This window comes from Mus caroli, chromosome 11 (assembly GCF_900094665.2).
Source record: "Mus caroli chromosome 11, CAROLI_EIJ_v1.1, whole genome shotgun sequence".
Taxonomy (NCBI): domain Eukaryota; kingdom Metazoa; phylum Chordata; class Mammalia; order Rodentia; family Muridae; genus Mus; species Mus caroli.
In genome coordinates, this window is record NC_034580.1 from 113,873,706 (window position 1) to 113,901,331 (window position 27,626).

At 52.1% G+C, this 27,626-nt stretch overlaps 1 protein-coding gene across 3 annotated transcripts in view; it reads left to right on the forward strand.

The window, feature by feature from the left end:
* Window positions 1-1,169: 1,169 nt before the first annotated feature.
* The window catches only part of Pgs1 (phosphatidylglycerophosphate synthase 1), a 37,341-nt gene continuing 10,884 nt past the window's right edge, over window positions 1,170-27,626 (forward strand). The window contains exons 1-7 of one of the 3 annotated variants that reach the window (XM_021175679.1): window positions 1,170-1,420; window positions 12,049-12,238; window positions 14,717-14,794; window positions 16,271-16,370; window positions 17,008-17,197; window positions 17,795-17,973; window positions 19,718-20,239. In XM_021175679.1, the coding sequence (XP_021031338.1) occupies window positions 1,287-1,420; window positions 12,049-12,238; window positions 14,717-14,794; window positions 16,271-16,370; window positions 17,008-17,197; window positions 17,795-17,973; window positions 19,718-20,239 (1,393 nt within the window). In that variant the 5' untranslated portion in view covers window positions 1,170-1,286. The remainder of the gene's footprint in view (window positions 1,421-12,048; window positions 12,239-14,716; window positions 14,795-16,270; window positions 16,371-17,007; window positions 17,198-17,794; window positions 17,974-19,717; window positions 20,240-27,626) is intronic. The other 2 variants (XM_021175680.2, XR_003837997.1) reach the window with 2 other exon arrangements.

The window sequence follows — 27,626 nt, forward strand, 5'->3', positions numbered from 1 at the left end:
GGTTTCATTGTGTAGCCTTGGTTATCTTGGAACTCATTCTGTAGACCATACTGGTCTCGAACTCACAGAGATCCATTTACCTCTGTCTCCAGAGTGCTGGGATTAAAGGCGTGCACCACCACCACCACCACCGGCTGTTTCCACACTTTTCAATAATGGGAGAAAGACTGAGATAAATATTCTTTTGAAATGTGTCATTCACTTTCCTGAAAAAGTTTGGTGGAGGTGAAATTCAGAATGTTAGTTTAAGTGTTACAGTTTTAACTCCATCATCTCTGGGGTAAAGAGAATTATGACTGTTTTACAATGTTTCTAGCTTCTAAGTCCCAGAGCATGTGAGCCAGGGAAGGGATTAAGGGCATGTAAGTCAGGCAAGGGCAGAGGAGGGTCAGGCCTCAGGGTGCTGAGCTGACACCATCCTGTAGTGATGATGCACGTGAGTGCGGGCACAAAGCAGGGGCTGGCTATCTGACAGGTGTTGGGCACTGAGCTATTGCAAGAATCCTTCCTCTTGGAGCCAGGCAGGTGAGTTGAGGGCATAGGGCTCAGGAGGCTATCAATCTGACAGGTGTCAGGACTCAGAGTGGTCACTAGCTTCCTCTCTCCTGGAGCAATGCAGGTGAGTTTAATGCGCATGGCGGCAGCTGTCAGTGTGACAGGTGCTAAGATGCCACTGACATCCTCCTCCTTGCTCCTTCATGTGAGTGCATGGCAGCAGCTGTCAAACGGACAGGATTGAGGCGCTGAGCAGTTACTAGCAATTCTCCCTCCTGGACCCTCATATGTGAGCGCAGGGTAGCAGCTGAGCATCCTTCTTGGAACAAGGCAGATGAGCATAGGTCGCAGGGCAGCAGCTATCAGTCTGACAGGACTCGGGGCGCTGAGCTGTCATTAATCCTCCTGGATCCTTATGTGAGCGCAGGGTAGCAGCTGGAAGTCTGACAGGTGTCTGGGCGCTGAGCATCCCTCCTCTTACAGCAAGGCAGACGAGCGTAAAGTGCAGGGCAGCAGCTGCTAATCTGACAGGATTCAGGGTGCTGAGCTGTCACCAGCATTCTCCTTCCTGGAACATCAGGTGAGCTTAGGACTGTAGTCCATGCCTCCCGGTCTCGAGCTCCCTGTCTGGCGCGACGCGGTGCCCCAGAAAGGATACAGAGAGGCAAAGACCAGGCAGTACAGCCTATGCAGCCATCACTGTCGCTACCGCGCCTGCGCGCTGCCTCCCTGTTCGCGCTCGCGCTGTCAATAAAGTTCTAGCGTGCCGGAAGCGGAAGCGGCGGGTCTCCATGGCGGCGCCGGCAGCGGGCCCGGTGTTCTGGAGGCGGCTGCTGGGCCTGCTGCCTGGCCGGCCCGGGCTGGCCGCGCTCCTGGGCCGCCTTTCCGACCGTCTGGGCAGGAGCCGGGAGCGCCGGCGCCGGAGGTGAGAGCGCTCGGGAGGGCCGGGCGGGGGGGCCTCGCCGTCTCCCCGCGTGCTGGCGGCTCAGCCGGGAGCCCCGTGGGCGTGCACCGTGCAGGAGCCACCCGGGGCGAGCTCGGGGCTGCGGCCGGGCCCTGGGGCCGAGGCCGCTGTGCTCCGGGCCCGGGGCGTGAGTGTGGCTGTCGGGGTGAGCGCGGTGAGTTGGCCGGAGTGAATCAGCCCTGCGGGGACCCGGTGCAGGCTGGCTTCCTCACATCCTGCCGGAGACATTTCTCAATCCTGACTCAGTCGGTACTCAGGCCCGTGAAGAGGAAACACTCGAGACTCTTTCTGCGCGCGTTCGAAAGGCTTGTTTCTGGAAAAGTACTGAAGTGGGTTGTGTAAGCGGTGAAGGAAGCTTTGAAGTAGTTTGTTCGGGCAGTGGTCCTTTAAAGGAAACATTTGCCAAGAACAGGCTCAACCTAGAGGCCTGATGCTATTGCTAATTTTCAGGAGCGCGCGAGATAGATATTGAGATTGTGTGTTTGTGTGTGATATTTTCTCGGGTGGATATGTTTAGAGACTTCGTTTTCTTTTTCTTGAAATGCTGAGGCTCAAACCCAGAACCCCATGCACACTAGGCAGGTGCTTTACCACTGAGCCACATCTCGGCTCCTCCTCTCTCTCTTTAAAATAAGTAAATAAAACAATTAAAATAATGACTGTGTGCTCAGGTGGTGGTAGGGGAAGTCGGTTCTCTTTTACCACCTGAGTTGAAGTGATTGAAGTCGGATCATCAGGCTTGGTAGCAAACTCGCTGGACCCCCAGTACTTTTAGAGACACAGTTTCATGTATCTCATACTGGCCTTAAATTGAGTAACTCAGGTTAGCCTAATACTCCTGATTCTCCTGCCTCATCTCCAATGCTGGAATCCCAGGTGTGAGCTGTAATGGCCCATTCTGGTTCTGTGAGTAAGATCTGTGGGTAAGATCTCTAGATGGCTTGAGGTGCAGTCACCTGTGTTGGTTGTAGATGTGGGTCGTTGATTTACAGAGTAACAGAGGGAGCTTGCCAACCCAAGCACAAATTAGACTTAGAGGACCTACTGAATGACAGAATCAAGGCAGTCTCATCTCAGATTGCCTGCTGATCAGAACGGCTCTTTTTCCCCAGCCGTTCTATTGGACGGTAGAATCAGGTGACGCTTATTACATCAGGGCATCAGACCACTGAAAAATGTTAGGTTTCAAAAGTTCCGCCTGAGAGAGGAGCAGTTTAGGAAGCTTTGTTGATTTTCTCTTGGTTTGTAAACTTCAGCTTTGGTGCTGATCTCTGAAGGGGGCTCAGGCAACCTACATGAACTATATTCCTTATACCGCTGGGTTTCAAATTCTGGATAGGCAAGCACTCTACACGGAGCTGTGCCCCTAGGCCTGACAGGGCCTCACCTCAGGTTACTTTCGAATATCCTTTGTAGCTGATGGTTATGAATTTATGGCCTATTTGTCTACAACCCAAGTGCTAGTCTTAACGGCATGTGCCACTGTGCCCAATTTCATGGGCTAGATAGGGGACATTTCCAGGGCCTTGTGTATACTAGGCAGTTAGATAACTTTACCAACTGGGCTACCCTCCCCGCCCCCTACCCTCTGCCCTAGTCTGTGTGCTTTGTAGCCCAGGTTAGCCTGGTGCTCTGGGTCCTCCTTCTTCTTTAGTCTCCTGAGCACAGGGATGACAGGAGTGCACCTTGCTTTTCAACTCCTGCTCTATCTTTTTTTTTTTTAAATGAAAAGCTTTGTTGTGTGCCCCTATGTGCATCCTAAGAATTAAGCACAAGTCTTTGGGCTTGGTTGCAGGCAATTTTACTTGTTGAAGTATTTCATTGTTCCCTTTAAAAAAATTAAAAAAAAAAAAAAGATTTTGTTAGTTTGATTGAGACAGGTTCTCACTTTATAGCTGGCTGGCTTGACTCTTTATGTAGACCAGGCTGGTCTCAAACTCATAGAGACCTACTGGTTTATGCCATGGAGTGCTGGGATTAAAGGTGTGGCCACCACACTCAGCCCAAGATTTTATTTTTATTTGCAATTATGTGTGCCTCTATGTGTAGGTGTGTATGATACAGGAACCCTTGGGGGTCAGACGAGGACATTGGAGTCCCTGGAGCTAAAGTTAAATGCACTTGTAGGAGTCAGACTTAAAGTCGTCTGCAGGAGTAGTGGACCTCCGAGCCCTTGTAACCACCGAGCCCTCTCCAGCCCATTAATGTTCCTTTGAGACAGGATCTCAGTCTGTGTCCCTGGCTGTCCTAGAACTTTTACGTAGACCAAGTTGTATCTTTAATTTTTCTTTCTTTTTTAAAATTTTTCTGAGGCAGGGTTGAATGTAGCACAGCCTGACTCAGGCCCGCCATGTTGTTAAGGGTGGCCTTAGCTCCTGGATGGGGGATGGCAGGTGTGGTGTGGCAGTGAGGGTAGTCTCTGTAGACTTCTTACGTGACTCATGTTTCTTTGAGACAGGATCTCATTCTCTTGGGTTGGCCTTGAACTCCTGATCTTTCTGCCATCCCCTGAGCTCTGAAACTGCCAGCATGTGCTACCACACGCAGCTCAGCTTCCTCAAAATCTTTGCAGTACTCATGGCTCCGTATTTCTAAACCGAAGGATTAAGTCTACAGTTGAGTGGGGCTGGGGGTTGAGTGACAGACTTGTGACAGTCAGTCCAGGACTCGAGTTCTTTGCTGTGTGCTCAGCTCTTTGTTTTACAGTTCTCAGGGTAGGGGCTGGGGTTGGTGTTTCCACCAATGGGTGACCCTGTGGGTCTTGTCCCCACCTCTGCCTTGTTTGGCTGGCAGCTTTTTCTGGTTCTCCGGGGCCTTGGTGTTTGGCATTATTCATGTCAGTTGTGGCCACTGACTGTCAGCTGCTGGCTTTCGATTCTTCTCCATTGTTCCACTGCACCTCCCAATTCCTCATTCCCCGAATGGTGTGGTTTCTTGTAATTCTCTGATCACTGATTCATTGATAATAGCTCTGTGTAGTCATGAGCTTAACTTATTTTAGATTCTGGCTTGCCAGTCTGACTCAGTCATCGGGGGCTTGGTGAATCCTTGTGGCCAGCAGGAGGAACGGTTCTTCACCGCGTGGTTTCCTCTCAGGCTAGGAAGTGCCCATAGAGACTTAAATGAGAAAATCGTTTCTTATTAGTGATCTTGAAATACTGTTGCTTTCTCTGAAGCAAGTGTCTGACTCACTGTCATTGAGAGAACTAGACAGTTCATTTATTCCTCGTGTGGATGGGTCATTGCTCTTCTAGGCAAGATAAAGGCACAGCCCTGCCTTTAAAGTGTTTCAGCCTGTGAGTAGACAGTTCCAGGAAAGTAGGGTGGAAGGTCATAGTGACACCCAGGAGAGGCTTCTGAGATTATGGAAGGCCCCAGTGGCAGAGCCCAGAGCTGTTTGGAATGAAGCAAAGTGAAGAAGGGGGAGTGGGCATTTAAGGGGGGTGATGTGAGCAGGAGGGGGGGCAGTGCTTGAACCACTTCTAGCAGCTGATGGAGTGTTGCTAAGTAGGAGAGGAGCTAGGAGCAAGTCAGTGTCCTGGGCCAGAGACCTTGGAGGCAAACGCTAGGTCCTTGTGTGATTTCGTTTGTGAATGGTACAGGCCTGAGATTTGGTGGTGGAGGTGTTCCTGTGATGTCAGGGGCAGTGGCAGTGGGAGTGGAAGAGTCAGTCCTGCACTGGGGATGCTGCTGAGGTAGGGCGGGTGACTGAACTGGAGTAAAAGCCACAGGTTTGGGGAATGATGATGAGGTCATTTGTGGCTCGTGAGCTGCAGCCAGGTGGAGGTGCCCAGTGCTCGGAGGCCTGCGCCTAGAGATGCACAAAATGGGCTCCTTACTGGAGCAGGTGAGACTTAGTGGGAAGTGTATAAAGAGGGGGTTCTGTCCTCATCTTGAATTAGTTTGCCATACAAGAAAGTATCCTCTTGTGGCCTGTAGACTTTCCTTTAAAGCAATATTTATTTTAACTATGTATAACAAAATCTTATTTTATGGGGGAAGGGCAGCGAGACAGAGACACTGACTGGTCCAATTCCTGGCTTGTGAGAGGGAAACAAGTAACCATAGAGGGAAGGGTCTTTGAGTGGGGCTTTTGAACGGTGTGACTTTGGAGGGTTAGTGTACATCCTGAGAAACTTCTACTGAGGAATTTTCCCACTGCAGGGTTACTCTCCTTTGACCATTTCTAATGTGGGGGCTCGGCCTTCCCAACTCATTAGAGCTCTGTCCTTTGGCTTATTTTAGTTTTTGACACATGGTCTTATGTAGCCCAGGCTAGCTTCAAACAGCTGATCCACTTGTCTTCAAGTGCTTCTTATACCACTCACTGTACTCTGGTTCCCTGAGTTTGTCAGCGTTTTCTGGTTGTCCTGGGTTTGAACACAGGATGCTTACATATGCTGAGCAAGCACTTTGCTACTGAGCTCGTCCTCAGTCAGTCCTCAGTCTCCTCCTGATTTATTATTTAGGGCAGTGAGAGCAGGTGGGAGAGAGAATCTGGAACCAAGGAATAGTTTCAGAATTCTCAGCTGATTGGCTTTTAGTTGTAGCTTGGTAAGTTGCTGTTGAGTTTCCCTGAGTGTGACTTAGCTGGTGTGAGTGGGGCCCATCTGGGCACATGCTGCTAAGCAGATGGAGATCTGCCTGGGATTAAACCGCCCAGCTCCTTCCATATCTAATCCTCTCTGTAAATACTGATAAATGTGTAAAGGAGACAGCCTGGCGGGAGCCGGGGGGGGGGGGGGTGTCAGGTATGGTCCATGTCATGTTTAGTTCCTGCTGTGCCTCAGTAGCCGGGAGCTCTTCAGTCCCCAGTGTCACTGACTTCCCTTTAGCTTGTGGTCAGTGTATAGCTGGAGCGGTGCTTGCTGGGGAGTCCAGTGGCCACAGTGTTGAGTAACCGAGAGCATCACTTCCCTTCCTGGGCTCAGACGGCAGAAGTCAGGAAGGGCCTCTGCTGCCAGGGCTGCAGGAAGTACAGACTTCTCAGGAAGCTATGACTGTTGATCTTCTCATCAGTTACCTTTACGTGTAAATATGTAAATGTGGGGGAGTGGAGGGTGGACTCTTCTGAAAAAGTAGTTTCTGAAAATGGGATGACCAAATACCAGGGTTTCTTTTAAAGACTTGGAAGGGAGGGCAGGGGGTGTTTTGGACAGATTTGACTGGGATCCTATCAGTCTGTGCCGGGAACTCTGTGTGTTTCCCAGAGGGAATGAACCCTGAGGCCCATGTGCAGGACACAGCATTCCTGGCCATTGAGGGTTCTCTGGTAGGTCGGCACAGGCAGCCTTTCAGCTTCACAGCACTGTCCAAAGCCTAGCAGGTTGACCTACAGTTTGTATCCCCAGAGCCAAACAACTGTCATCTTGGTCGTTCAGCTGTGTGTACTTGAAAAGAGATCTAAGCTGGGCTTGTCTCTTCACACCCGTCCATCATAGAGGGTCTGGGAGGGTCACAAGACCCACACCTGAACAAGTATTCTTTCTTTAACACCTGCTGTATGTAAGACTGCTGCTTACAGCACATGGTCCTAGAGCAGGGGTAGGGTATATAGGCTGGTGAAGACTGCAGAGAGGGGGCTTTCTTTGTGGCTGTGGGTACACCATTTTCCCTGCTTCTGGTGTGTCCTTGTGGGGAGCACATATGCTGACCCATCCATCCCCTGTGCTCTGTCAGGAAGCCACTAAATTCATGTACTCATCCAGAGTGAGCCTTGGTGTGTTGTTGCCTACCCTGGGAAGGAGTTTTAGTCCTACTGTCCCCCGAGGGTGGTGGCAGCACTGGGACTGTGGCTCCAGAGGTGAACTGCAGACAACACTGTGCTTCTGGGGTTGTCTCTCCGCTGAGAATAGGGGAGCTAGGTTGGGTCTTACCATGGCTCACCCACAGGCAAGGCAAGCCAGTGTCTTTCCACAGGTGCATGGAGCCTCAAAATGCTTGGTGAGATGAATGGTCCTGCCTTGCCACCCAAGGTGCTTTCTGTGGGGTGGCAGTTTGGCTATTCTGAACCTAGTTGATGCTGGGGAGGGGTGTTGAGGGGGAAACTGTCTTGCCTGGGACTCATGTACACCAGGCTGACTTCGCCATCCATCAAGGGGCCCAGAGAAGCATGTACAAGCTGTGTGCTGGGATGGTTGAACCTGTAGATCGTTGGGATGATGGGAAGAAGCCTATTTCTCTGCCTGACCCACTCCCACCTTTCACACTTGTGCTCCCTCCATAGGACCCTGCCTATAGGCTTTCCAGTCATTCCTGAGTTCAGGGAATTGTCTGCAACATCTCCAGGAAGACTTAATTCTGTTGGCTGAACCTTGACCCAGAGTCAGGTATCCTGTGGGTGTGGCCTGCACACTTGTGAGAGGATGCTGTCCTGGTCCGCAGGCTGCAGGCTGAGAATGCCTTTGTGCTGTTGGCCCCACATCCTTCTAGGCCTCGGAATGTGTGCTTCCATGCCTTGGGTGTCAGGTGAGGGGACCACTGGCCTGCAGGCCCTGTTCTCTGTACTCCCTGGACATTCCGAGGGAAAGGAGGGGCCTTTGGCAGGTCCTTCAGACCTGCTTGTCTGTTCACACCACTTCCTTCTCCTGTAATCAGAACTGGGTGCTAGATGCTATCTAGAAAGAGATGACTTAGGGGAACTAGCTGTAGATGTGGAAATTGCATGAACTTGGCTTGGTTCCCTAAGTGAGCACGACGGCCTCTGCCTCGAAGCTCTCAGGCTTAGTTTTCAATGGGACATGTGGTATTTTTTTCTTTCAGGAAAAAAAAATCCTTTTCTTACATTTTGTGTGTGTGTGTATCTGTTCTATGTATGAGTGCCACCAACTTGCTATAGTCAGTTTTCTCCTTCTGTCATGTGAGTTCCAGGGCATTGAACTCAGGTTGTCTGCTTGGCAGCAAGAGCCTTTACCTAGGGCATGTGGTTTCTTAGTAAAACTCCTGGCTCAGGGGAATCACTTGTGCCGGTGGGTGACTCCTGGAACCTGGATTCCTGTCCAGTAGGCTAGGCTGGTGTGGGACAAGGTTTTTTCTGGGAGAGCCAGTTTGCAGGAGTTGCATTAATGAGAAGCCAGGAGTCGGTCTCCATGATCCTGGCCTTTAGCAGACCAGGCTTGCTTGGTCTTGCTCTAGGACTTGAGCTCTTCCAGTCCCCATGGGTCTGTCTCCTGCCCGTGCTGTCATTGTGGGGTGCTGTATATGCACTGTCTTTGCTGATGTGCTCCCCTTTGAATGTGTGAAAGCCACACGAAGTCTGGGCTGCCTCCACAGTGAATTGGCAAACTCTGATCGGCTCACAGCTCCTTCTTGCTCGTAAAAATAAACCTGTCAGTACACAGTTTAAACAGGAAGCCAGTACAGAGAAGCCTGAAGAACTTTTGGACTGAGGCCCTGTGGAAGATTCCCAGGGAGAGCTCCCTGGTAGGGGAGAGATCTGCTCAAAGTTGTCACCCCTGCAGCCACTGCCTGCCATGGTGGCTGTGTAGGCCTGCCCTGATACCTTGTGGGATGTGAGTATGGGTGCACACAAGTCACTGGACTGGTTTCTAGAAGTTTCAGTTGCTCAGGTCTCACTTGTGGGATGTGAGTGTGGGTGCACACCAGCCCCTGGACTGGTTTGTGGGATGTGAGTATGGGTGCACACAAGTCACTGGACTGGTTTCTAGAAGTTTCAGTTGCTCAGGTTTCACTTGTCCAGAGCCCTTTCTCTTCTGAGTACAGTTTGAATTTTTCTGGTTTTTAAGATTCTTCAAGCTTGGCTGCCAAAAACCTTCCAGTAGCTCCAGGCACCACCTGCCTTCTCCTTTGACCTTGTATTTTGACATTTATCTAATCACTTTTATCATTTCCTCTTTGATCTCTGTAGTCCCCGACATGTGAGGTGGTGAGGCCTTTACACATTGGGGAGGCAAGTGCTGCCAGCTCTTGAGTATTTCCATGGTGAGTGGCAGGTGGCCATATGATGGCCTGAGTGGCCCTGTTCTGGATTGCCTGGTGTGAATGGGTGTTTCTTCATCTTCCTCTGTGAGCTGGTGGGCATCACTTTGCCCACACAGTGGCTGTGTGGGGATTGGGAATGTGGCACCGAGTGAGGCAGGCCGACCCCTAGTCCTCTTCCATATGCTCTGTGAGGTGGAGGTGCACTGCTGCCCGCGTCTTGGACTGTACCTGCTAGGGGCCTCACAGGTCAGCTGTGAGGTTTTCCTGTTGTCTCCTGGTTTTCCTTCTTCCCTCTAAGCCTGGTCAGTGTGGGACATTGAGGCAGCAATCTCTTGGTCACACTAAGGATTTTAATGTGCAAGCCAGCACCTGCTGAGGGGAAAATTGTTTACACCTCAGCATAGGTGGCCAAGGCCTGTTGCTGCCTTCCCAGTGCCTTCCACCATTGACGGAAGTTTTCTTGGCAGTGAGTCGGCCATGACAGGCTGCTGGGCTTTCTGGGAAGTGCAGCTGAGGGCCATCTGGCATCCCTGCAGCACTGGAGCCCTGGGGAGATTCATTGCTGGAGCATGGAACTAGCAATGAGATCGTCTTCCTGGAATCCTCATGGAGCTGAGCCCCAGGGTGCTGAGGACATGCTGCCCAGAACCCTCCTCGCGCGCTCGCGCACGCTCGCGCGCACACACACACTGAGGGCTTCTCCTTTGCAGCCTGGGATTTAGAGTGCTTTGTGTAGGGTTTTGGGTGTGAGAGCAACAAGGACATGGCTCAGCAGGGCAGACTTAAGGTTTCCTGGGCTGCTGTTTTGTCCCAGGCAGGCTGCTGTTGGTGGGACCCTGGGAGGATGTGTGTCTGATAGCTAAGGGTCCCCTCTTGAAAAGGCTAGCACGTAAGAAAGGTCTCTTCCACAATGTGTCCTGTGTTCTTTCTCCCCTAATTTGACTTGTAAAGAGAAATCAACACAAGATACTTTAATTTTTCTACGTCCTCTAACAGAAGCTCTGTCTGTGAGTCATGAGTTTCTTTTATGCTAACCTTGTTAACCAGAAATGTTGGAAGGATTTTAAACAAGTGTATCTTTCCTTTGTCCTTTGGCAGTTTCTTCCCTTTATTCACGGTGTCTCGATCCTGTCGATTCCCCGGAAGAATCTTCATATCCTTCCCTTCTTTTTATCCCTTCCTCCCCCCAGCCCCAGTCTGTATGTGAGGTTCCCACTGGAGCTACCTGTGCACGAGCCTGCAGTGGACAGAAGAGGGTGTGGGATCCACTGGAAGTGGAGTTGTGGTTTGTGAGCTGCCCCATGTGCTGGGTACCAGGCTCTGCTCTCTGCTACAGCAGCAGAGGCCTCAGCTCTAGCTCCTCTCCTCCCCTTTCCTCCTTTGTAACCCACTGAGTCCCCGGTGCTGGTGCTGCATGCTGGAATGTTGCGTGATCTTGTTGGCTTGATCCTGCGCTGGTAACCATAGCTGCTGTGAGTTCATGAGTACAGCAGCCTGCCATGCCCGGAAGTCAGCATTTTCAGCGCTCCTTCTCACCCACCAGCTCTTAAATCCTTTCTGTGCTCTTCCTGGATGCTCTACCAGCCTTGCTGGGCTGGATACAGATGTCCAGGTTAGGGCCGAGCACTCGGCAGTGAGCTATAAGTCTCTGCATTAATGTTGGCCACCACAGAACGGTTTGGTTTCTCTGGCCAAGGTGGAGAGCAAACCATGGATGTAACCGTCCATATTTAGAAGACAGTTTAACAACACGTCGATGTAGCAAACAAAACAACAACAAAAAACCTGGTAATAGGTTCCCTTAGGGCCTATGACTTCCCAAGCCTTTGAATTCCTTCCTTCCCTCCTTCCCTCCTTCCTTCCCTCCTTCCCTCCCTCCTTCCTTCCCTCCTTCCCTCCCTCCTTCCTTCCCTCCTTCCCTCCTTCCTTCCCTCCTTCCCTCCCTCCTTCCTTCCCTCCCTCCCTCCCTCCCTCCCTCCCTCCCTCCGGAACAGGCCTCGCATCTGAACAGAAGGTTACCCCCAAAACCTTCATGCCACAGTTGCACTGTGGACACATTTTGCCTGACAGGCCATTATAGTAGCCTGCAGGGGTCACTGCTAGGTAAAATCATTGATGGGTTTTCTCTCCATGAGATAACCTACCACCTTTTAGCATTGCCACGGGGGAGGGAAGAAGTTGAGGTTTGTTCCAGGTGGGTTTCTCTATGCCCTACAGCAAAGGTGTTGTGTCTTCAGTGGCAGGGCCTTGTTATGTAGGTGGGGACAACTAAGAACAGAGAATGGCGTGTGGTATTTGTGTTATTTGAGGGTCTCTGGGCCTGTCTGACCAGTCAGTCAGTCATCAGTAAGCAGTGGTTTGTTTTTTGTTTTGAGGTGGATTTGTGTCAAAGGACAGATTGAACCAGGCAGGAACTTTTGTGAGCCTTCTTGTTGGGAGTTATTGGGAGTGACTTTGGTTAGGCTTGTGTATCGGTGTTGCACTTTGGTTGTGCAGCACTGACCACTTCAAGGTGCTAGGAAGAAGGAGGGCTTAAATTATAATGGAAAAAAAATATCTGAAATGGCCAAAACACCCTCCCAGCAGAGGTGGTCAGTCCCCAGAGATATTTGAAAAAGGGTAACTCATTTGCATGTTTCCTTAACCAGGTCACCATGGCTGTTACTGGCTCCCTTGCTGTCCCCAACCGTTCCTCAGGTCACCTCCCCACCTTGCTGCCTATGTCCCGAGGGTGTACACAGGTTCCAGTGGATCAGAAACCTGGTTCCAGAATTTGGAGTGTCCAGCTCTCATGTCAGGGTACTGTCCTCCCCTGCAGAGTTCTTCGAGCTCATGAAGGTAAGTGGCTTGAGAGACCAGGACAGACTGGATGGGCTTCCAGGGCTCGCTGGGTCCTGACACCCTGTCCTAGACGCTTCTAGTGCAACTCTGCTTTGCCTGGTCCTTTTCTGTAAAGGTGTGGGGCCATGCGTGAGGACCCCTCCCCAGGTGGCAGCTTCATGGGACGATCTGACATGGGATCTGAGGTGTGTGCATGGCCACTTGGTGACTTCATATCAGGACACTTGTACTCTGTGGCCTGAGTCTTGGCGTCTGTCTGTGGTATGTGTGTGCTTCCCTTTTCTTGAGTGGTGTCCCTTGGCATCTAGGGCTTGCTTTCCATAGTACTCAGGTTCATAGTACCTGAATCAGAATGAAGTAATTCAGCACTAATTAATCTTTTTTTTTTGGTCGAGACAGGGTTTCTCTGTGTAGCTCTGGCTGTCCTGGAACTCACTTTGTAGACCAGGCTGGCCTCGAACTCAGAAATCTGCCTGCCTCTGCCTCCCAAGTGGGCCACCACGCCCGGCAGCACTAATTAGTCTTAACCACGTGAACTTTGAATTTATAATAGCAATGGTTTAGTAGGGTGGCCAGCAGGGTACTAGGAAACAGTAGCGGACACAGGTGGAGGTTCCCCTGTAGAAAGTAGAGAAGCCTACTGTCTCTGTCCTCTCATCCTCTGCCTGTGTTGATCCACTTCTGCCTGGTTCGTTCTTTCTGTGTGTGCCCTCAGGTAGGCTAAGCTCTGTTCGTGCCGTGTGTGGGCCTGTGTGTGGGCCTTTGCTCTACTCACACCCTGCTTCTCTGTCCTCTTCCTTATTGTGAGGACAGTCCTGCAGTGTGACTTGGAGAAACAGGTTATTCCGGGTAGTGGGGGACTGGCGTACTCTGCTGTCACATGGTGCTCTCCTGGTCAGGAGGCCAGGCCAGGCCAGGCCACGCTCTGCACCTGCCCATATTGGGGAAGCAGCAGGGGCCCAGCTCTGGGCTGAGAAGATAAGAGGGCAGGTTCTCCACCTGAGGCACTGTGTGTCTTCCTGTGATGGGTACTTGCCCCAGTGACCTCTGGCTGGCCCCATGCCTTCCTTATGCAGGGGTTGACTGGGGTCCTGCAGTGAGCAGCTGTGTACACTTTGGCGGCTGGGGCCCAAGGGATGGCTCTGCCTGTTGTTTTTTCCTTCACCATCACGTCTGTAGATTGCATTTTAATAGACAATGAAAGAAAGGAGGCAGTGGGCTGTGGTGTTGTCTCTTCTCCTGTGCCTAGGCATTTCCTAGGGCTGTGCTCTTGCATATGTCTAGTCCAGATGCCCAACTTCCTGTGTGGAATCTAGCTGGGCTGATACCCCTTCTTAAGTTGCAGGCATGAGCTGTGCAGCTTGGATCCCTCCTTCTAACTATGGTCTCCTGTGTCCTTTGGAGTTAACTTTGTGGGTTTTTTGGAGACTGAGTCTTATTTTGCCCTGTCTGGCCCCTAACTCACTATGAACTGATCTTGTCTTATCTCCCCAGAGCTGGTGTGATATGTGTGCATGGCTGTTCTCTGTATGCTTGCTGCCATCTCTGGGGTGTGGGCTGCCTAGGGCTTTAGAGATATGGGGACCTTTATTCTCCTGGGTGGGAACAGAGCCTAGGGATACTAGCTCTTAGACAACTTGGGGTGTGTGTGTGTGTGTGTGTGTGTGTGTGTGTCACACCCATGCTTGATTACGTACTGCTGGTCAGGTACAGGTGCAGCATACACACTCCCCTTCCTGGCAGTCCTGTGTCTCAGAGGTCAGTACCTCTGGGTGGAGTCTTCCTGCTCCTTTGGACCTGGATGAGCATACATGCGTCTGTGTAGGTGAGGCTGTGTGTATGCTCTCTTAGCGGGAAGTTGTAGGGTGACTTCTCCTCGGGGTCCAGAGACCTCTTTCATCCTGGGGCTGGAAAGGATGCTCAGCTGTAGGTAAAGTGCTTGCCTCACAAGCAGGAGTCTGAGTCTCATCCCAGCTCTGCTTGGAAAAGGCTGGGCCGGGTCATGTGCACTCTTCAATCCAGTGCTGGGTGCAGGGGCTGGCGGACTCCTAGGGTGTGCTGGCCAGCCAGCCTGTTTGATGAGTTCCAGGCTGGTGACACCCTCTCAAAAGTAAACAAGACATACAGTGGAACAACCTGAGGTAGTTCTGTACTTCCATATGCATGTCTACACACGTTTATGTGGCCAGCACTTATACAAACATGCATGTGCATACATACAAACATCACACACACACACCCTCACTCTGCTTCACCTATTCGTGCTTACATTGCATTTTGTTGTCCAGTTATATTGTACCTTGCCTTGCAGAATGAGTGTTTTGAGTTAGGGTTGTGGATCTGCCTTTGAGAAGTCGCTGTGTGTGCTGGGCTGCTGTGAGCGTGTAGAGCCATTCAGTTTGCAGTGTGATTTGCCTCCCAGTGGAGGGACAAAAACAATGACTCTGATGTAAGACTTGTTTCTCCTCTTTCCAGGGGCAGATAAAAATAGCCAAGAGGCGAGTTGTGATGGCATCCCTCTACTTGGGGACAGGACCTTTGGAACAGGAACTGGTAAGGCTTAGGGCAGATGGTCCCAGCAGTAGCTGGAGCCAGCCTCACCATGTCACAGCTGACTCCAAATGCCTTTCTGGCCTCCAGATGTAGGTGTGTCAGTAGTGTGTGTGTGTGTGTGTGTGTGTGTGTGTGTGTGTGTAGACAGTGTAGGAGGCCCAATTAGGTGCTAACCAGTACCTCTGCCACCCTTACAGGACTCTCTGGGCTGCTCTACCTGGCCATAACCCAGAGGCCAGAGCAGGTCCACAGCCTGCTTTTGTGCAGTCTCTGAAGAATGGCACCTGCATTTCCAAGAAATTGGAAGAAAAATAAAGGATATGAGCCATGTGATGTGCATGATGTTTACCTGTCAAGACTGTTGTAGTGTAGTGGGTGTGGCCGCGCTCACCCTCTTGTGACAGCACAGTTGTGGTGGGCGTGGCCACACATATCTTCTCCTGTGACAGCCACACAGCTGAGTCATCCTGATAGAGACCATTTTTGGCTCACAAAACGGAAAATATTTAGCCCATGGCCTTTTTAGAAAAAAGGTTTTTTGACTGTGCCCGAAGCAGAGGAGCCCAGATGCAGTTAGGGTTGGCTGACTGCTGCTGGATTTGCTGAGGCTGGCATTGGATGCCAGGGCTTGGCCAGCCTTGTTCTGCCCGAGCTGACTGGCCTGCCATAGCTGGGGAAGTGGAAGCCACGTGCTGTATCCAGGATGCTCTCTGGCTGTAGAGGACCATGGCAGGCAGTGTGGGTGGAGTCGAGTCTTGTGAATATGGCTAATCTGTCCTATCTTTGGGCGCTTTTTTCATGGAGGGATGGATGAGTATGCGCGTGGTGATTGTTCTTTATGGATGTACTGTAGAGACTGGTGTGTAGGAACTGGGCAAGGATGGAGGCATGGCGNGTGGTGATTGTTCTTTATGGATGTACTGTAGAGACTGGTGTGTAGGAACTGGGCAAGGATGGAGGCATGGCGCGTGGTGATTGTTCTTTATGGATGTACTGTAGAGACTGGTGTGTAGGAACTGGGCAAGGATGGAGGCATGGTGTGTGGCCCAGGGGAGGAGCCTGAGCATGCTCCATGTGTCCCTCTCTGTCCCAGCCATCCTGTCTGCCGCTAGCTTGGGAAGCTCGTCTCTCTCACAGGAGAGGGATGCAGTGTCCAACCACAGGGGAGGCCAGCAGTCAGGCTGTACCCTTCAGCAGATTCTCACCTAGTGCCCCAGAGGGGAGGACACTGGTGTATCTGGAGGAGAATGTTTGTGGAGACTCGGGAGTTGGATTTAGAGACCTGAGACCCAGGTTGTCAAGCACAGTATACCTCTGCCCTGCTAGTGTCCAGGCTGGAGAAGGAGTTTGGTGGTAGCTAACAGCTCATGTAGAGTGGTTCTGGTGTTTCCAGAGAGGGTGGTGAGCTGATTCATTTCCTAGGTGTACACACAGCTCTTTGGTTTCATACATGTCCTTTTGATTCTTTCCTTGCAGGTGGATTGTCTGGAAAGTTCTCTAGAAAAGTCACTCCAAGCGAAGTTTCCTTCCGACCTCAAGGTCTCCATTCTCCTGGACTTCACCAGAGGCTCAAGAGGTAGGCGCTCCGCACTTCATCTCTCTACTCATTGGTTTGAGGACATCCTAGGACCAGGGCTGCCCAGGGCTGCCTGCTTGTCCCAGTCCTCATTCCTTCTGCAGCAGTCGCTTGTCTGGAGTCCAGCTTGGAACAGTGTGGGCAGAAAAAGAGCTTTCCTGAGTCCGAGGCTACTCGGGGTCTGTCTCCTGGCCCAGCTTCCTTAGGCCTTGCTTTATTTTAAGGCTTTGTGTGTGGGGGGTCCCTAGTGCCTGAAGCCAAGTTCCAAGGTTACCTGTTTCTTGGAAGGCAGTTTGCCTCCCTCCCAGAGACTCAGGCCAGAGTGTCTAAATGACCGCTGTAGGCTGTGGGCTAGATCTAAGTCAGTCTGGCTCATCTGATGGCACAGAGTGGGAGTGGCCCCCAGGAAGCACTTGATAGAGTTGCCAGGAGTGGGGCAGCTAGTGTGGTTGAGCAGCTAGCACTCCTTCCTTAAGCGTAATTGACTCGTCAGAAGCAGCACCGTTGATGTGGCTGGTTAGACCATGTCCCAGGTAAAGTGAGGCGCCTGGGGAGTTGGTCTGTCTGGCGGCAGTCAGGACACCTGTCTTTCCTGGTAGGAATGATTTACAGGTGTTTCCTCTGCCGTCACACTCAGGTAGGAAGAACTCTCGCACTATGCTGCTCCCACTCCTGCAGAGGTTTCCAGAGCGTGTGCGCGTTTCCCTCTTCCACACACCAAACCTCCGAGGACTCCTCCGACTCCTTATCCCTGAGCGCTTCAATGAGACCATCGGCCTCCAGCATATCAAGGTGTACCTCTTTGACAACAACGTCATCTTGAGTGGGTGAGCACTTTGTGCTGTTCCTAGCAGGGAGTCTAGTTCAAGGAGCAAGGCTCCTCTGTCCCCTAAGTCCTAGAGAAGATGCTGGGCTGTTTGTAAATGGCATTTTTGCCTCTTCAGCAGCCCCTCCTCTGGAAGGCTGGAGGACCAGGCGCTGTTCAGTGCTGGCACTGACTGCTGTGCTGAGCCTGTGTGCCTAGTCTCCGTACCATTTCACTGTTTTTCATGTGACTCTGTGACTATGCTCACTGCAGGCAAAGAGAGTAGATCAGAGAGGACACATAACTGCCAGGCCGAGCTCAGGAGTCACAAACTGAGTTGGATAGCAGCCCAGGGCTGTGGGTTGTGACTTCACTGGGACAGTTGTGTGGACTGCTGGACCTGTTCTCCACCTGGGTTGGCTCCCTTTGTGGGCGCCATCTCTGTTCTTCCAGTTACTCAGTGTGACCCCAGCTGATGTCCTGTGTGTGCTCAGTGGTTGCTCTGGTTTCATCCCATCATGGAATTGTCATTCCTCGCTTACTTAACCCCGAGGCTTGGCCTTGCCCAGTCTTGGCCGAGTCCTCATCTGATTTTTTTTTTTTTTTTTTTCCTTTCTAGTGCAAACCTGAGTGACTCGTACTTCACCAACCGCCAGGACCGCTACGTGTTCTTGCAGGACTGTGCTGAGATCGCCGACTTCTTCACAGAGCTGGTGGACGCCGTGGGGGATGTATCCTTGCAGTTGCAGGGCGATGACACAGTGGAGGTTGTGGATGGAATGGTGCATCCTTACAAAGGTAGGACCCCTGTGAGGGCTCGGCTGCCTTCTGTGCGCTGAGGGCCAGAGGGACAGACACTCCTTTGCTCCCTGTCCCTGTCCCAGTTGTAGGAACATACTGAAGCGTTCATTTCTCTCTTAAGGCCGGATAGATGTGACTTACCGGCTCTTACATGCTCTGTAATTACGAGCCAGCCTGGGAAGGTGGGAGTTTGGTTTTGGGTCCGGCACGTTGGGTGGATGGGCTGGGAGACTGCCCTGTTCTTACAGGAAGCAGCCTGCCTAGTGACCACCTTCCCAACTTGGCCTCTTCCCAAAATCTCCTGTCACAGCGGCCCCATTGAGGTCAGTGGCCTCCTGCCTGGATGGTGAAATGGGAGATCTTAGCTCTGTTGCAGGCCAGCCCTTGTGCAGCAGTTCTGGCACTTGGATTCCTGTGATTCCTGTGGCTGTGGCTTCTGGCTTCACAGGATGGCTGCTGGGTGTGCAACAGTCCACAGCTTAGGGACAACTTGGGGAAGGGGTAGGGCCTGGCCCTTAATAGAAAACTCCTCGTATCCCGTGGTCTTCCTGATGGCGATTCTGCTGAGTGCCAGGGAGCTATGACTGCCCAGATAGGCCGTGGTCTGCCCCAGGGAATGTTTTGTTGTCACCACTGGGCAGTGAAGGGTCTCAGTTACACATTCTGTGGACATTTCTTTCCCTGTGGGTATCCTTAGATTGTTTTTTGGTCTCCAAGATTAAAATATAGGCTATCTGAGCCTTGAAGAAATGCTTAAGTCCTGGTGTACTGTGTCAGGCCAGGCATGCCTAGTAGGGAATGGCTGTATTTAGGGACAGCTGAGACATGTCATGCTTAGGGCAGGGACAGGGACATTTGCACAGTTGGATTTTTTTCTGTTTGTAGCGCAACCCTAAGAGGAAGCCAAGAGTCCATCCCTGACCTCAGTGCAGACTATGTGGGGGTGGGGATGACCCAGCGTGGCCCCTGCTTTGCGCTGCTTGTCTTTCTGACCACTCTTGCCAAAGACTTGCTGTCTCCTGCATCTCTGTGTTGACCTGTGTCTGGACTCTCACCTTCATTATGCTTAGCACTGCTTTGCCCAGCGCCCGCCCCGCCCTCAGGCTTTCTGCCCGTTGTGGCTGCTTCCCTGCCTCGTGCATCCTGTGCTGTATGCCTTTTCTTTGTTCTCTGTGTATGATCATGTCTTTTTCCTTAATTCATCTTCATTTTCTTTCTTTTTTAATCTCCTTTGGGACAGGGTCTCCTACAGCTCAGGTTGGCCTTGACCTTCCCCGTTCCTGGCATTAGAATCAGGTGCCACCACACCTGTCCCTGGCACTATCTTTTACTCAAGCAAATAAACTTTCTTACTGAAGTACACAGAGTGCAACCAGACAGCCACCATCGATTGCTCTGCTGTTTGCCACCCCACCATCCTCTCCCTGATTTCAGGTTTTTGCATCTGGAATTAACTGTGTCACACCCTGCCATGCTTCCACGCACGGGTCCTGTGGGCAGGCCTTACTGTCTGCTGCCTCTTTTGCTCCCTGAGTGTCGTCTGTGTTCTGTCCGTGAGAACTTGTGGCACTTGCACTTACCGATCAGATGATGCATGCCGTGAGCCAACAGAGGCTTGATGGTTTTTTTAGATGGGCTAATGTAGCCCCGGCTGAGTCTGACCTGGCCCTCCTGCCTCCACCTCCACCTCCTGAGGACTGGGATTGCAGTGCACCACCACTCCTCCTCGTGTCTCCTGCAGGTGACCGGGCTGCGTACTGCAGAGCAGCGAACAAGCGGGTCATGGACGTCATCCACTCGGCCAGGGCCCGGCAGCAGATGCTGCACGCACAGACCTTTCACAGTGATTCTCTGCTGAGCCAGGAAGACGCTGCAGCTGCCGGGGACCGGAGGCCAGCGCCCGACACCTGGATTTACCCACTGATCCAGATGAAGCCCTTTGAGATTCAGATTGATGAGATAGTCACTGAGACGCTGCTGACGGAGGCTGAGCGCGGAGCTAAGGTCTTCCTCACCACTGGCTACTTCAACCTGACACAGGCCTACATGGACCTGGTGCTAGGCACTCGAGCTGAGTATCAGATCCTTCTAGCCTCACCGGAGGTGAATGGCTTCTTTGGGGCTAAGGGCGTGGCAGGCGCCATCCCAGCCGCCTATGTGCACATTGAGCGACAGTTCTACAGTGAAGTGTGTAGCCTGGGGCAGCAGGATCGGGTCCAGCTCCAGGAATACTGGCGCAGGGGTTGGACCTTTCATGCCAAAGGTATGTGGTGACTGGTCAGAGGGCCCCATGCCGTGGGGATGCTCTCCATGCTTGGTTCACAGTGGTCTGGGGTGTTTTCATCTACATGTGGAGCCTTAGAGCAGCCCTCGCAGGTGCTGCTTGTCCTAGGTCCTGTCTAGGGGTTTTAGTTGTGCAGAATACTTCCCCTTTGTGTGAACAAAACTTTAAAAATGGAGTTTTGCTCCCTCTGGTTCTGGAGACCAAACTCAGGACGTTTACTTTGCCATTGCTGTAAGTTAAATGAAATCCTCAGTCCTTTGGTAGCTGCTGAGGAACGTGTTCATGTAATAGCTGCTAAAAGGACCCCAAGGAGCTGTGGAAGGCTGGCTTCTGCTGCCAGGCTCACACCTGCCTGTGGTGCAGAGGACTTACTGCAGACTGCTGATTTGTTGAGAATACCCAGGGCTTCTGCCCTTACCTCATGTTGATAGATTCCCTTCCTGTTTGCCAGTTTCTGCCTTTTTTCCCTGGAGAAGCTGGAAGCTGGAAGCTGCATGCTCCGTGTACAGCCCTTACCTTCCACAGTGGAAGGAAGTCACACAAACTTTCTTTTTTTTCCCTGTGGTTCTGAGTTGGGCCCAGGGCTTTGCACATGCTAGGCAGGTGTCCTCCACTGAGCTGTGCTGTGTATTCAGCTAGTGCCCTGAATCGTCCACATGCAGCCCTGAGGTAGACATGGTCTATGTTGGGTATGAGTCTATGTTGGGTATGTATTTTTTAAGAAGAGCAGCCAGGGGAGGCAGGCTCTCAGGTGTACCTCTCTGAGATATGGATGAAACATGGTGAAAACCTTGTGCCTGGCACCAGTTTGCCCTGTGCACCCTTGCTGAGTGTGCCCGCTTCAGGGTCACTGATGAAGAGCCCACCTTACCCCAGTACTGGTTCTCTATCTGCGGAGGTATGGACAGTGTCTGGGAGCCCTGGGTTCTTATTTCTGGCTTCTCCAGGTAGTGTCTGGCCCTCTGACTCCTCAAATGGGACCTTTTTCACTCTGAAACCAGCATTTTCAGTAGGGGATACTTTGTTATTGTTGTTGCTTGAGACAGGGTCACTGTGTCACCCTGACTGGTCTGCAGCTCTCTGTGTAGACCAGGCTATCCTGGAAATCATAGAGCTCACCTGCCTTCTCTCTTCCCAAGTACTGGGCTTAAAGCCATGGTAGCATGCTTGGCTAGTGGGGGGTATATTTAAAAAAATACTGAAGTACCTTGCTGTTCTAGAGCTGGCTCCAATTTCTGTGTGGAATTTAACGTATTTTTATTTGACTTGTTTTTAAAAAATATTTGTGTGTTGGTGGAGCGTGCGCGTGCCATGGCCTGCTTATGAAGATTACAGGCTGCTGTGGGGTTGAGTCTCCTCTTACCAAGTGAAGGCCATCAAGCAAAATGCTTTGTTTTGTTTTGTTTGCATCTGTGGTGCTGGGGCGTCCGTTCCAGTGCAGAGTGATCCAGTGTACGTGTGTCAGGTCCCCCCCCCCCTGCCCAGCTCCATCAGCCCCAAACAGGACAGAACACCTCAAAGACATTGGCTCCTCACCTTAAGACCCATGCTTTCCTGTGAATGGTGGAGTGACTTGCCTGTCCAGTCGCCCTCCCTCCTTGTGCTGGAAGCCCTCATTCTTGCCCAGGCAGATAGCGTCGTTTGTGTGGGAATGACTGTCCCATTGTTGGTCTCATCCTAACTTGTGGGCTGAATGAAACTTGTGGTCAGGGCAGGTAGAGCTGGCCAAAGGGTGTGTGTGGAAAGACTTTCAGGTTGGCCCAGTTCCTTCTGGGAATGACAAGAGCCCCAGGGTGGGGCATGGAGGGAAGAGCCGAGCAGCTGAGTGAGGCCAGAGCGTTGGGGAGGTGTTGTAGTTCACAGGTCCCTGCATAGCTATAGGCAGGCCTGACGAATGCTGCTCCAGGTACATGATGTGACCTCAGGCCTGAGCCCCAGCATTGCGGCTGGAGGAGGCTCTGGTCTCAGGTGTTCCCCTGACACTGCACTGATCAATGTTCACGTTTGTGTGTGTGTGTGTGTGTGTGTGTGTGTGTGTGGTGATTCCCTAGTTACACCCACCTGACTTTTCCTGTGTGTCTGGCCTGCCCTTTCCCGGACTGTGTGCTCGGCTCACCCCCCTCCTGCCCTAGTGTGGGTGGGGCCTGCCGTCTGTGAGTGTTGGATTAGTGGGGAGGCTGTGCATGGAGAGTCTCCTGTCTGGACCTTAGAGTTGGTGTGTAAGAAGTGGGAAAGAGGAGGAGAGGGCAGAGCTAAGTGGGGTAGATGCTACTGAGATTTGGTTCTGACCTAGGTCTTTTATGTGACCTGAGCTAACTGCTGTGTCACTAAGGATAGCCTTGACCTTCTGATTCTCCTCGGTGTTGGGATTACAGCTGCTCTGAAGCACTTTGTTCTGAGTAAGAGTCCTTGCCCTAGAGCCAGGAACCAGAGGGCAGAGCTTACTCTGTCAGGGTGAAAGGCCAGCACCTTTCCTGCTTAGTGGCTGCTGTCTTCGGTGGGTCACAGTCTTTTGGGACACGCGCTGATAGTTTTAGGAGCCTGTATGAGTATGGGATGAGCAGGCAGTGCACAGGGTGCCTGTGCGTTCTGATGGTTGGGGTAGTCAGTCATTTCCTGCAGGGCCTGTGCTGGGTACAGGTCTGGGGCCTGGTTGGTTGTGTCTATTTTGGGTCCCTGGAAAATGCATGATTACCATGCAGCTGATACCAGGGTTCTTTTGCCCAGGCTCCTACAGGACAGGCTTGGGCTGGTCTCAGCTCTTCCTGCTGCAAAAAGCCCCTGGTGAGGGATAGCAGTCACACTGGGTTCCCTTGCAGCTTTCTCGCAGAGGGTTAGGAGGCCAGGGTTGGTTTGCTCTGAGGTATTTGCTGGGAAGCTGGGTGTAGCTTTGTGACCTCTCAGTGTGGGCAGAGGTACGGATCAGGGACAGCCTGAGTGGATGGTGAGAGAGACCCTGGGCTGCTTGTTGCTGCCGTGTAGGGAAGTTCATCACATGGCAGTTGGCGGCTGAAGCAGCCTGCTGTGGAACTCATGTCATCCACAGGCCGATGTCTTAGCACGCTTTACTTCCAGAGAACCACAGGGAGCACGCAGTGTGTACAGTGCATGCTTTGGACACTAATTCTGCAATGTGGCTTGTCTGCTGAGTTCTCATTTGGAATTTTTGGAAGTGGCTCCTAGAGCTTAGTTCACAGAACTTCGACAGTAGCTCCGGTAGAATGGGGTGATGGTGTAGTGCTGCCTGGTGAGAGCGGCAGCCCACAACCGGGGAGTGCTCCCTGGGAGGAGGCTCTGAGAGAGAATGGATGACTGACTGGGTTCACCAGGGTCCCCTCACCCCCTGGTCCTGGTGGAGTGTTAGGCATGCGTAGTGTGGCCCTTGCTGGGTGGGTGGCCTCTGTAGAGTGCTGAGCATTGCTCTTACCGTCTCAGTGCTGGGAGCTGCCGCGTCACCAGCATGGAGGAGTCCATGCTCACAAGTGGAGATTGAGAGGCTTGGGGTAGAGCTTGGTGCAGGGCATTTGCCTACATTCAGAGGTGTAGGTTCCGTCCTCAGCTCTGCAGAGCCTCCCACTCGCCCCAGCTGGAGGATGCTTTCTACTCAGTGTATCCTGCTTTCCCACCACCAGGAAGGCCAAAGGCCAAGCACTGGTGAACTCCTAGGTGGGTCGTCTTAAGCTGTGTGTCTGTAGCTTGGTTGCTGTGTCTGGCTGTGAAGGAGAGTCCTCAGGAGCAGGCAGCAGTGGGAGCAGGCAGGGGGCACAGCTGGGTCACTGCAGCTGTGCTGCTCACTGATGGCTTGCTAGTCTCTGGCCTGGCTGTAGGGAGAGTAGGACAGGGACAGTCTAGGGGCTGGGGTAGTCTGCTGACTGCATCTCAGATGGTCAGCCTCTTTGAGTAGGTGCTGTGGGTTCACTAGGGTTCTAACTGGTCCTGGTGGAGTGCGAAGCCTGCGTGTTAGGCACGGTGTTAGCCCAGAGGAGTCTGTAAGCTCCAGCATGCTTAACTTGGTGCCTGAGGGGCAGCTTTAGCAGAACCTAAGAGTGTGAAGGCAGCTGTGTCTCAGCCCTGCCCAGTGGGGAAGCCAGTGGCTTTAATCAGGCCATCATCACTTTGACTTCTTGCCCTGAGCAAGACTTGTCAGTCTTGTCCCTGCTGTGTCCTGGGAGCCAGCAGCCCTGTTAGGCGGGGACCACACCCATGCTCACTGTACAGTAAGCTGCTTTTGTCCATCTGCCAGGCCACAGGCTCAGTGCAACCCCCCCCCCCCATTTTGGGGGGATCACAAAGGACTGAACATATTACCTTGGTTTCTTGTGGATGAAGCGTTCTGAATGAACAAAGTCCTCTGTGTGGTCAGGGATCTTTGGATTAGAGACTTCTGGCTGTACAGAGAGAATCTGTTAATGACTGACAGGATGCCATTATTTTTATTGTCTTCCCGACGGGCTGGTTGGCATCTTGCCCAAAGGTGAACTGGTGAAGCAGCTTGGCAGACCCACCCTGTTCACCTGGGCTCCATGTGGGGTGGCTGTCACCATGCATATGACCACCTCAGGTGACAGACTCCAGCCCCAAGGCCTCAGGAGTTTCTTAGTCCCTCTGACACCAGAATTGAGGACTGGTGCTCATCTGTGGGAGAGCAGAGCTGTGATGTCTTCGCTCTCCTGGTTTCACAGGGGTCTGAGACTCTGGAGCTCACAACAGTGTGGGGCTATGGGAGGCCATAGAAGTTCATCTGTCTGGAGAAGTCCTCAGAGAAGACTCTGGCCTACATGTACAGAGCTCCTGATTTTCTTGTTTAGGTTTATTTATTTTATCTTACTGTGTGGGGTTCTGCCTGCATGTGTCTGTGTGTGCCTTGTGCTTCCAGAGATCAGAAGAGCACACTGCATCTCCTGGAACTGGAGTTAAGAGTTGCGTAGATGCTGGGATCCAAACCTAGGTCCTCTGGAAGAGCAGCTGCACTCTTGACCACTGAGCGTCTCTCCAGCCTAGATGTCTGTCTTATTTTTAAGCATTTAATCTACTTGTTTGGGAAGCTACACCTCTGTGATTTTGTTCAGATATTAACATGGCACCTATGTGCCTTGCATGGATCATGGAAGGCACTGGGGGTTGTGTCTCCTGCTCTTTTGGGACTTCTATCTCAGAAGCACGTCGCTATCAGAGGGACCTGTTTAGATCATGGCAGGCAAAAGCCCTGAACAGAAGGGATCCAGACTAGAAAGGAGTCCAGGTCAGGGAGGGTCTCTCTGTGCAAAGACCAGAGGGAGTGGGACACAGCATCCTGCCCAGTGCAGATAGGACAGTGCAGTCCCAGCCCTGGCCTCCTCGTGCATTGGGAGTGCAGTCTGTGCCAGGGCAGAGCAAAGGGTGGCCAGGGCCTGTTTGAAAGTGAGACTTGTGTTGTGTAAAGGTGCCTAGAAAAGGACTTCATTTGCTGTTTAACACTGGGTCTCATTTTATAGCCCAGACCAGCCTTGAATTCATAAGAATCCTTCCTTCCCCAGCCTTGTGAGTACTAGGATTACATGTGGGAGCCACCACTCCCAGGAAGGTGGCTTTTTTTTTTTTTTTTTTTTTTTTTTGAGACCAGAGTCAGTAGACAGCAGGGGACCTTGGCCTCTGAGTACAGACCACCACCTAGTGTTGCAGCCATGGCAGTAGCTGCAGCGACTTCCCCACTCTCCCTGGTGCTCAGGGCTACTGAGTTTCCCTTGGCTGCAAACCACCCTCCATCCATTCCCCAAAGTGCTTCTGCCTTCCCTAAACCACTAGTTCCTGGAATTGAGGAGATGTTGGGCACAAAGGTCGGGCTTTGGGGTGAGGAGCTGGAGCTTGATGATTGGTTTACAACCCCTGTGCTGGAAATGTGTTTCCTCCTCTGTCCTTAGAGCCTCCTGTGTACAGGATAGGGAGTGTGTAGGGGGAGCTGCTGGGCACAGCTGGCTCAACCAAGGAAGGGAGATGAATCCCCAGTATTCCAGCCAATGCTTTGAGCACCTGACTTGGAACCTAAATGGGGAGGCTCCTAGTGTGCTGGCCTCACAGGCCTCCCTGGGGCTCAGCACCAGTGACCATGGTCCATAACATGGGCAGTGCTCCATCTGTCTCTCTTTGGGTTCACCTAAAGGTGTGCTAGTCTGTGTGTGTGCGCGCGCCTGAGCGGCAGGGGTGGTGGTGGGGGTGGGGGTGGGAGAGGACGATGAGGGATGGACAGATAGACAGACAGACAGACAGAGAGCTCGAACGAGCACATTGTCTTGTATAGCCTAGGCTGGCCTTGAGCTCTTGGAGGGAATCTGACCTTGAACATCTGTTCCTATTAGGTTTAGCTAGCCCCAGCTGACCTGGAACTTGAATCTTTAGGTCAAAATGGTCTCAAACATGAAATACTGCTTCTTGAGTGCTGGGGTTACAGATATAAGCCAACATGACCAGCTGCTCATCGACTTTTTTGAGACAGGGTCTTTTGTGTATCAGCTGCTACTAAACTTGATTTGTAAGCATTGGTAAGGTGGCTCAGAAGCCAGAGATGCTTGCTGTGCAAGCCTGGCAGCTTGAGTGCCGTCCCCAGAACCATGTGAAGGTGGGAGGGGAGGACCAGCTCCGTCCAGCTGTTCTCTGAGCTCCATGTGTGCTCTCTGGCATGTGCATCCCAGAGTCAGGATGACTGACACGCTGATCTTGGGCCTCCACCTCCGAGTGCTGGGCTGTGTGCTGAGATCCATCCCAGGGCTCTGTGCATGTTAGGCCAGCATTCTGTCAACTAACTGAGCCACACCTCAGACTTCCAGGGACAAGACTGTAGGGCACTGGGCAGGGCATCCTCAGGCCTCAGGCGACAAGGGTCTCTGGGCTCTGAGTCACTGTCATTGTGTCATGCTAGCTACAGGTTTTATAGTGAATGCCAAGCCTGTCTGTAGCTGCAGTGGAGGGCTGTCAGTAGATTTCTCTGGTATTCAGTGCTTTAGAATTTCTCTGGGGTAGAACTAGCCCCACCCTGGTCTACTCCCACAAACACCTTTTCCTCCCCAGACTTGTCTTTTTCTTGCTGGCTCCTAGAATGGTAGACACATTAGGGACCAGGGTCAGGCTCTGGGGCGAGGAGCTGGAGCTTGACAGTAGTTAAACACATGTCTCTAAAGAAGCCCGTGTGGCGGTCAGCCTAGGCTTGTGAGGAGGCAGTGGTAGGAGCAGCAGTTACAACCTTACCCCCAGGGTCATAGAGTCTCAGGGTTTGCTGCTCAGGGAGTAGGTGTTAGAGGAAAATCTTGCTTTTCATATGTGGGAAGCAGCCTGACCCATGGAGGGCGTCCCCCTCCTTTCTTTGAGCAAGATCAGAAGGTGGTTGGCAAGT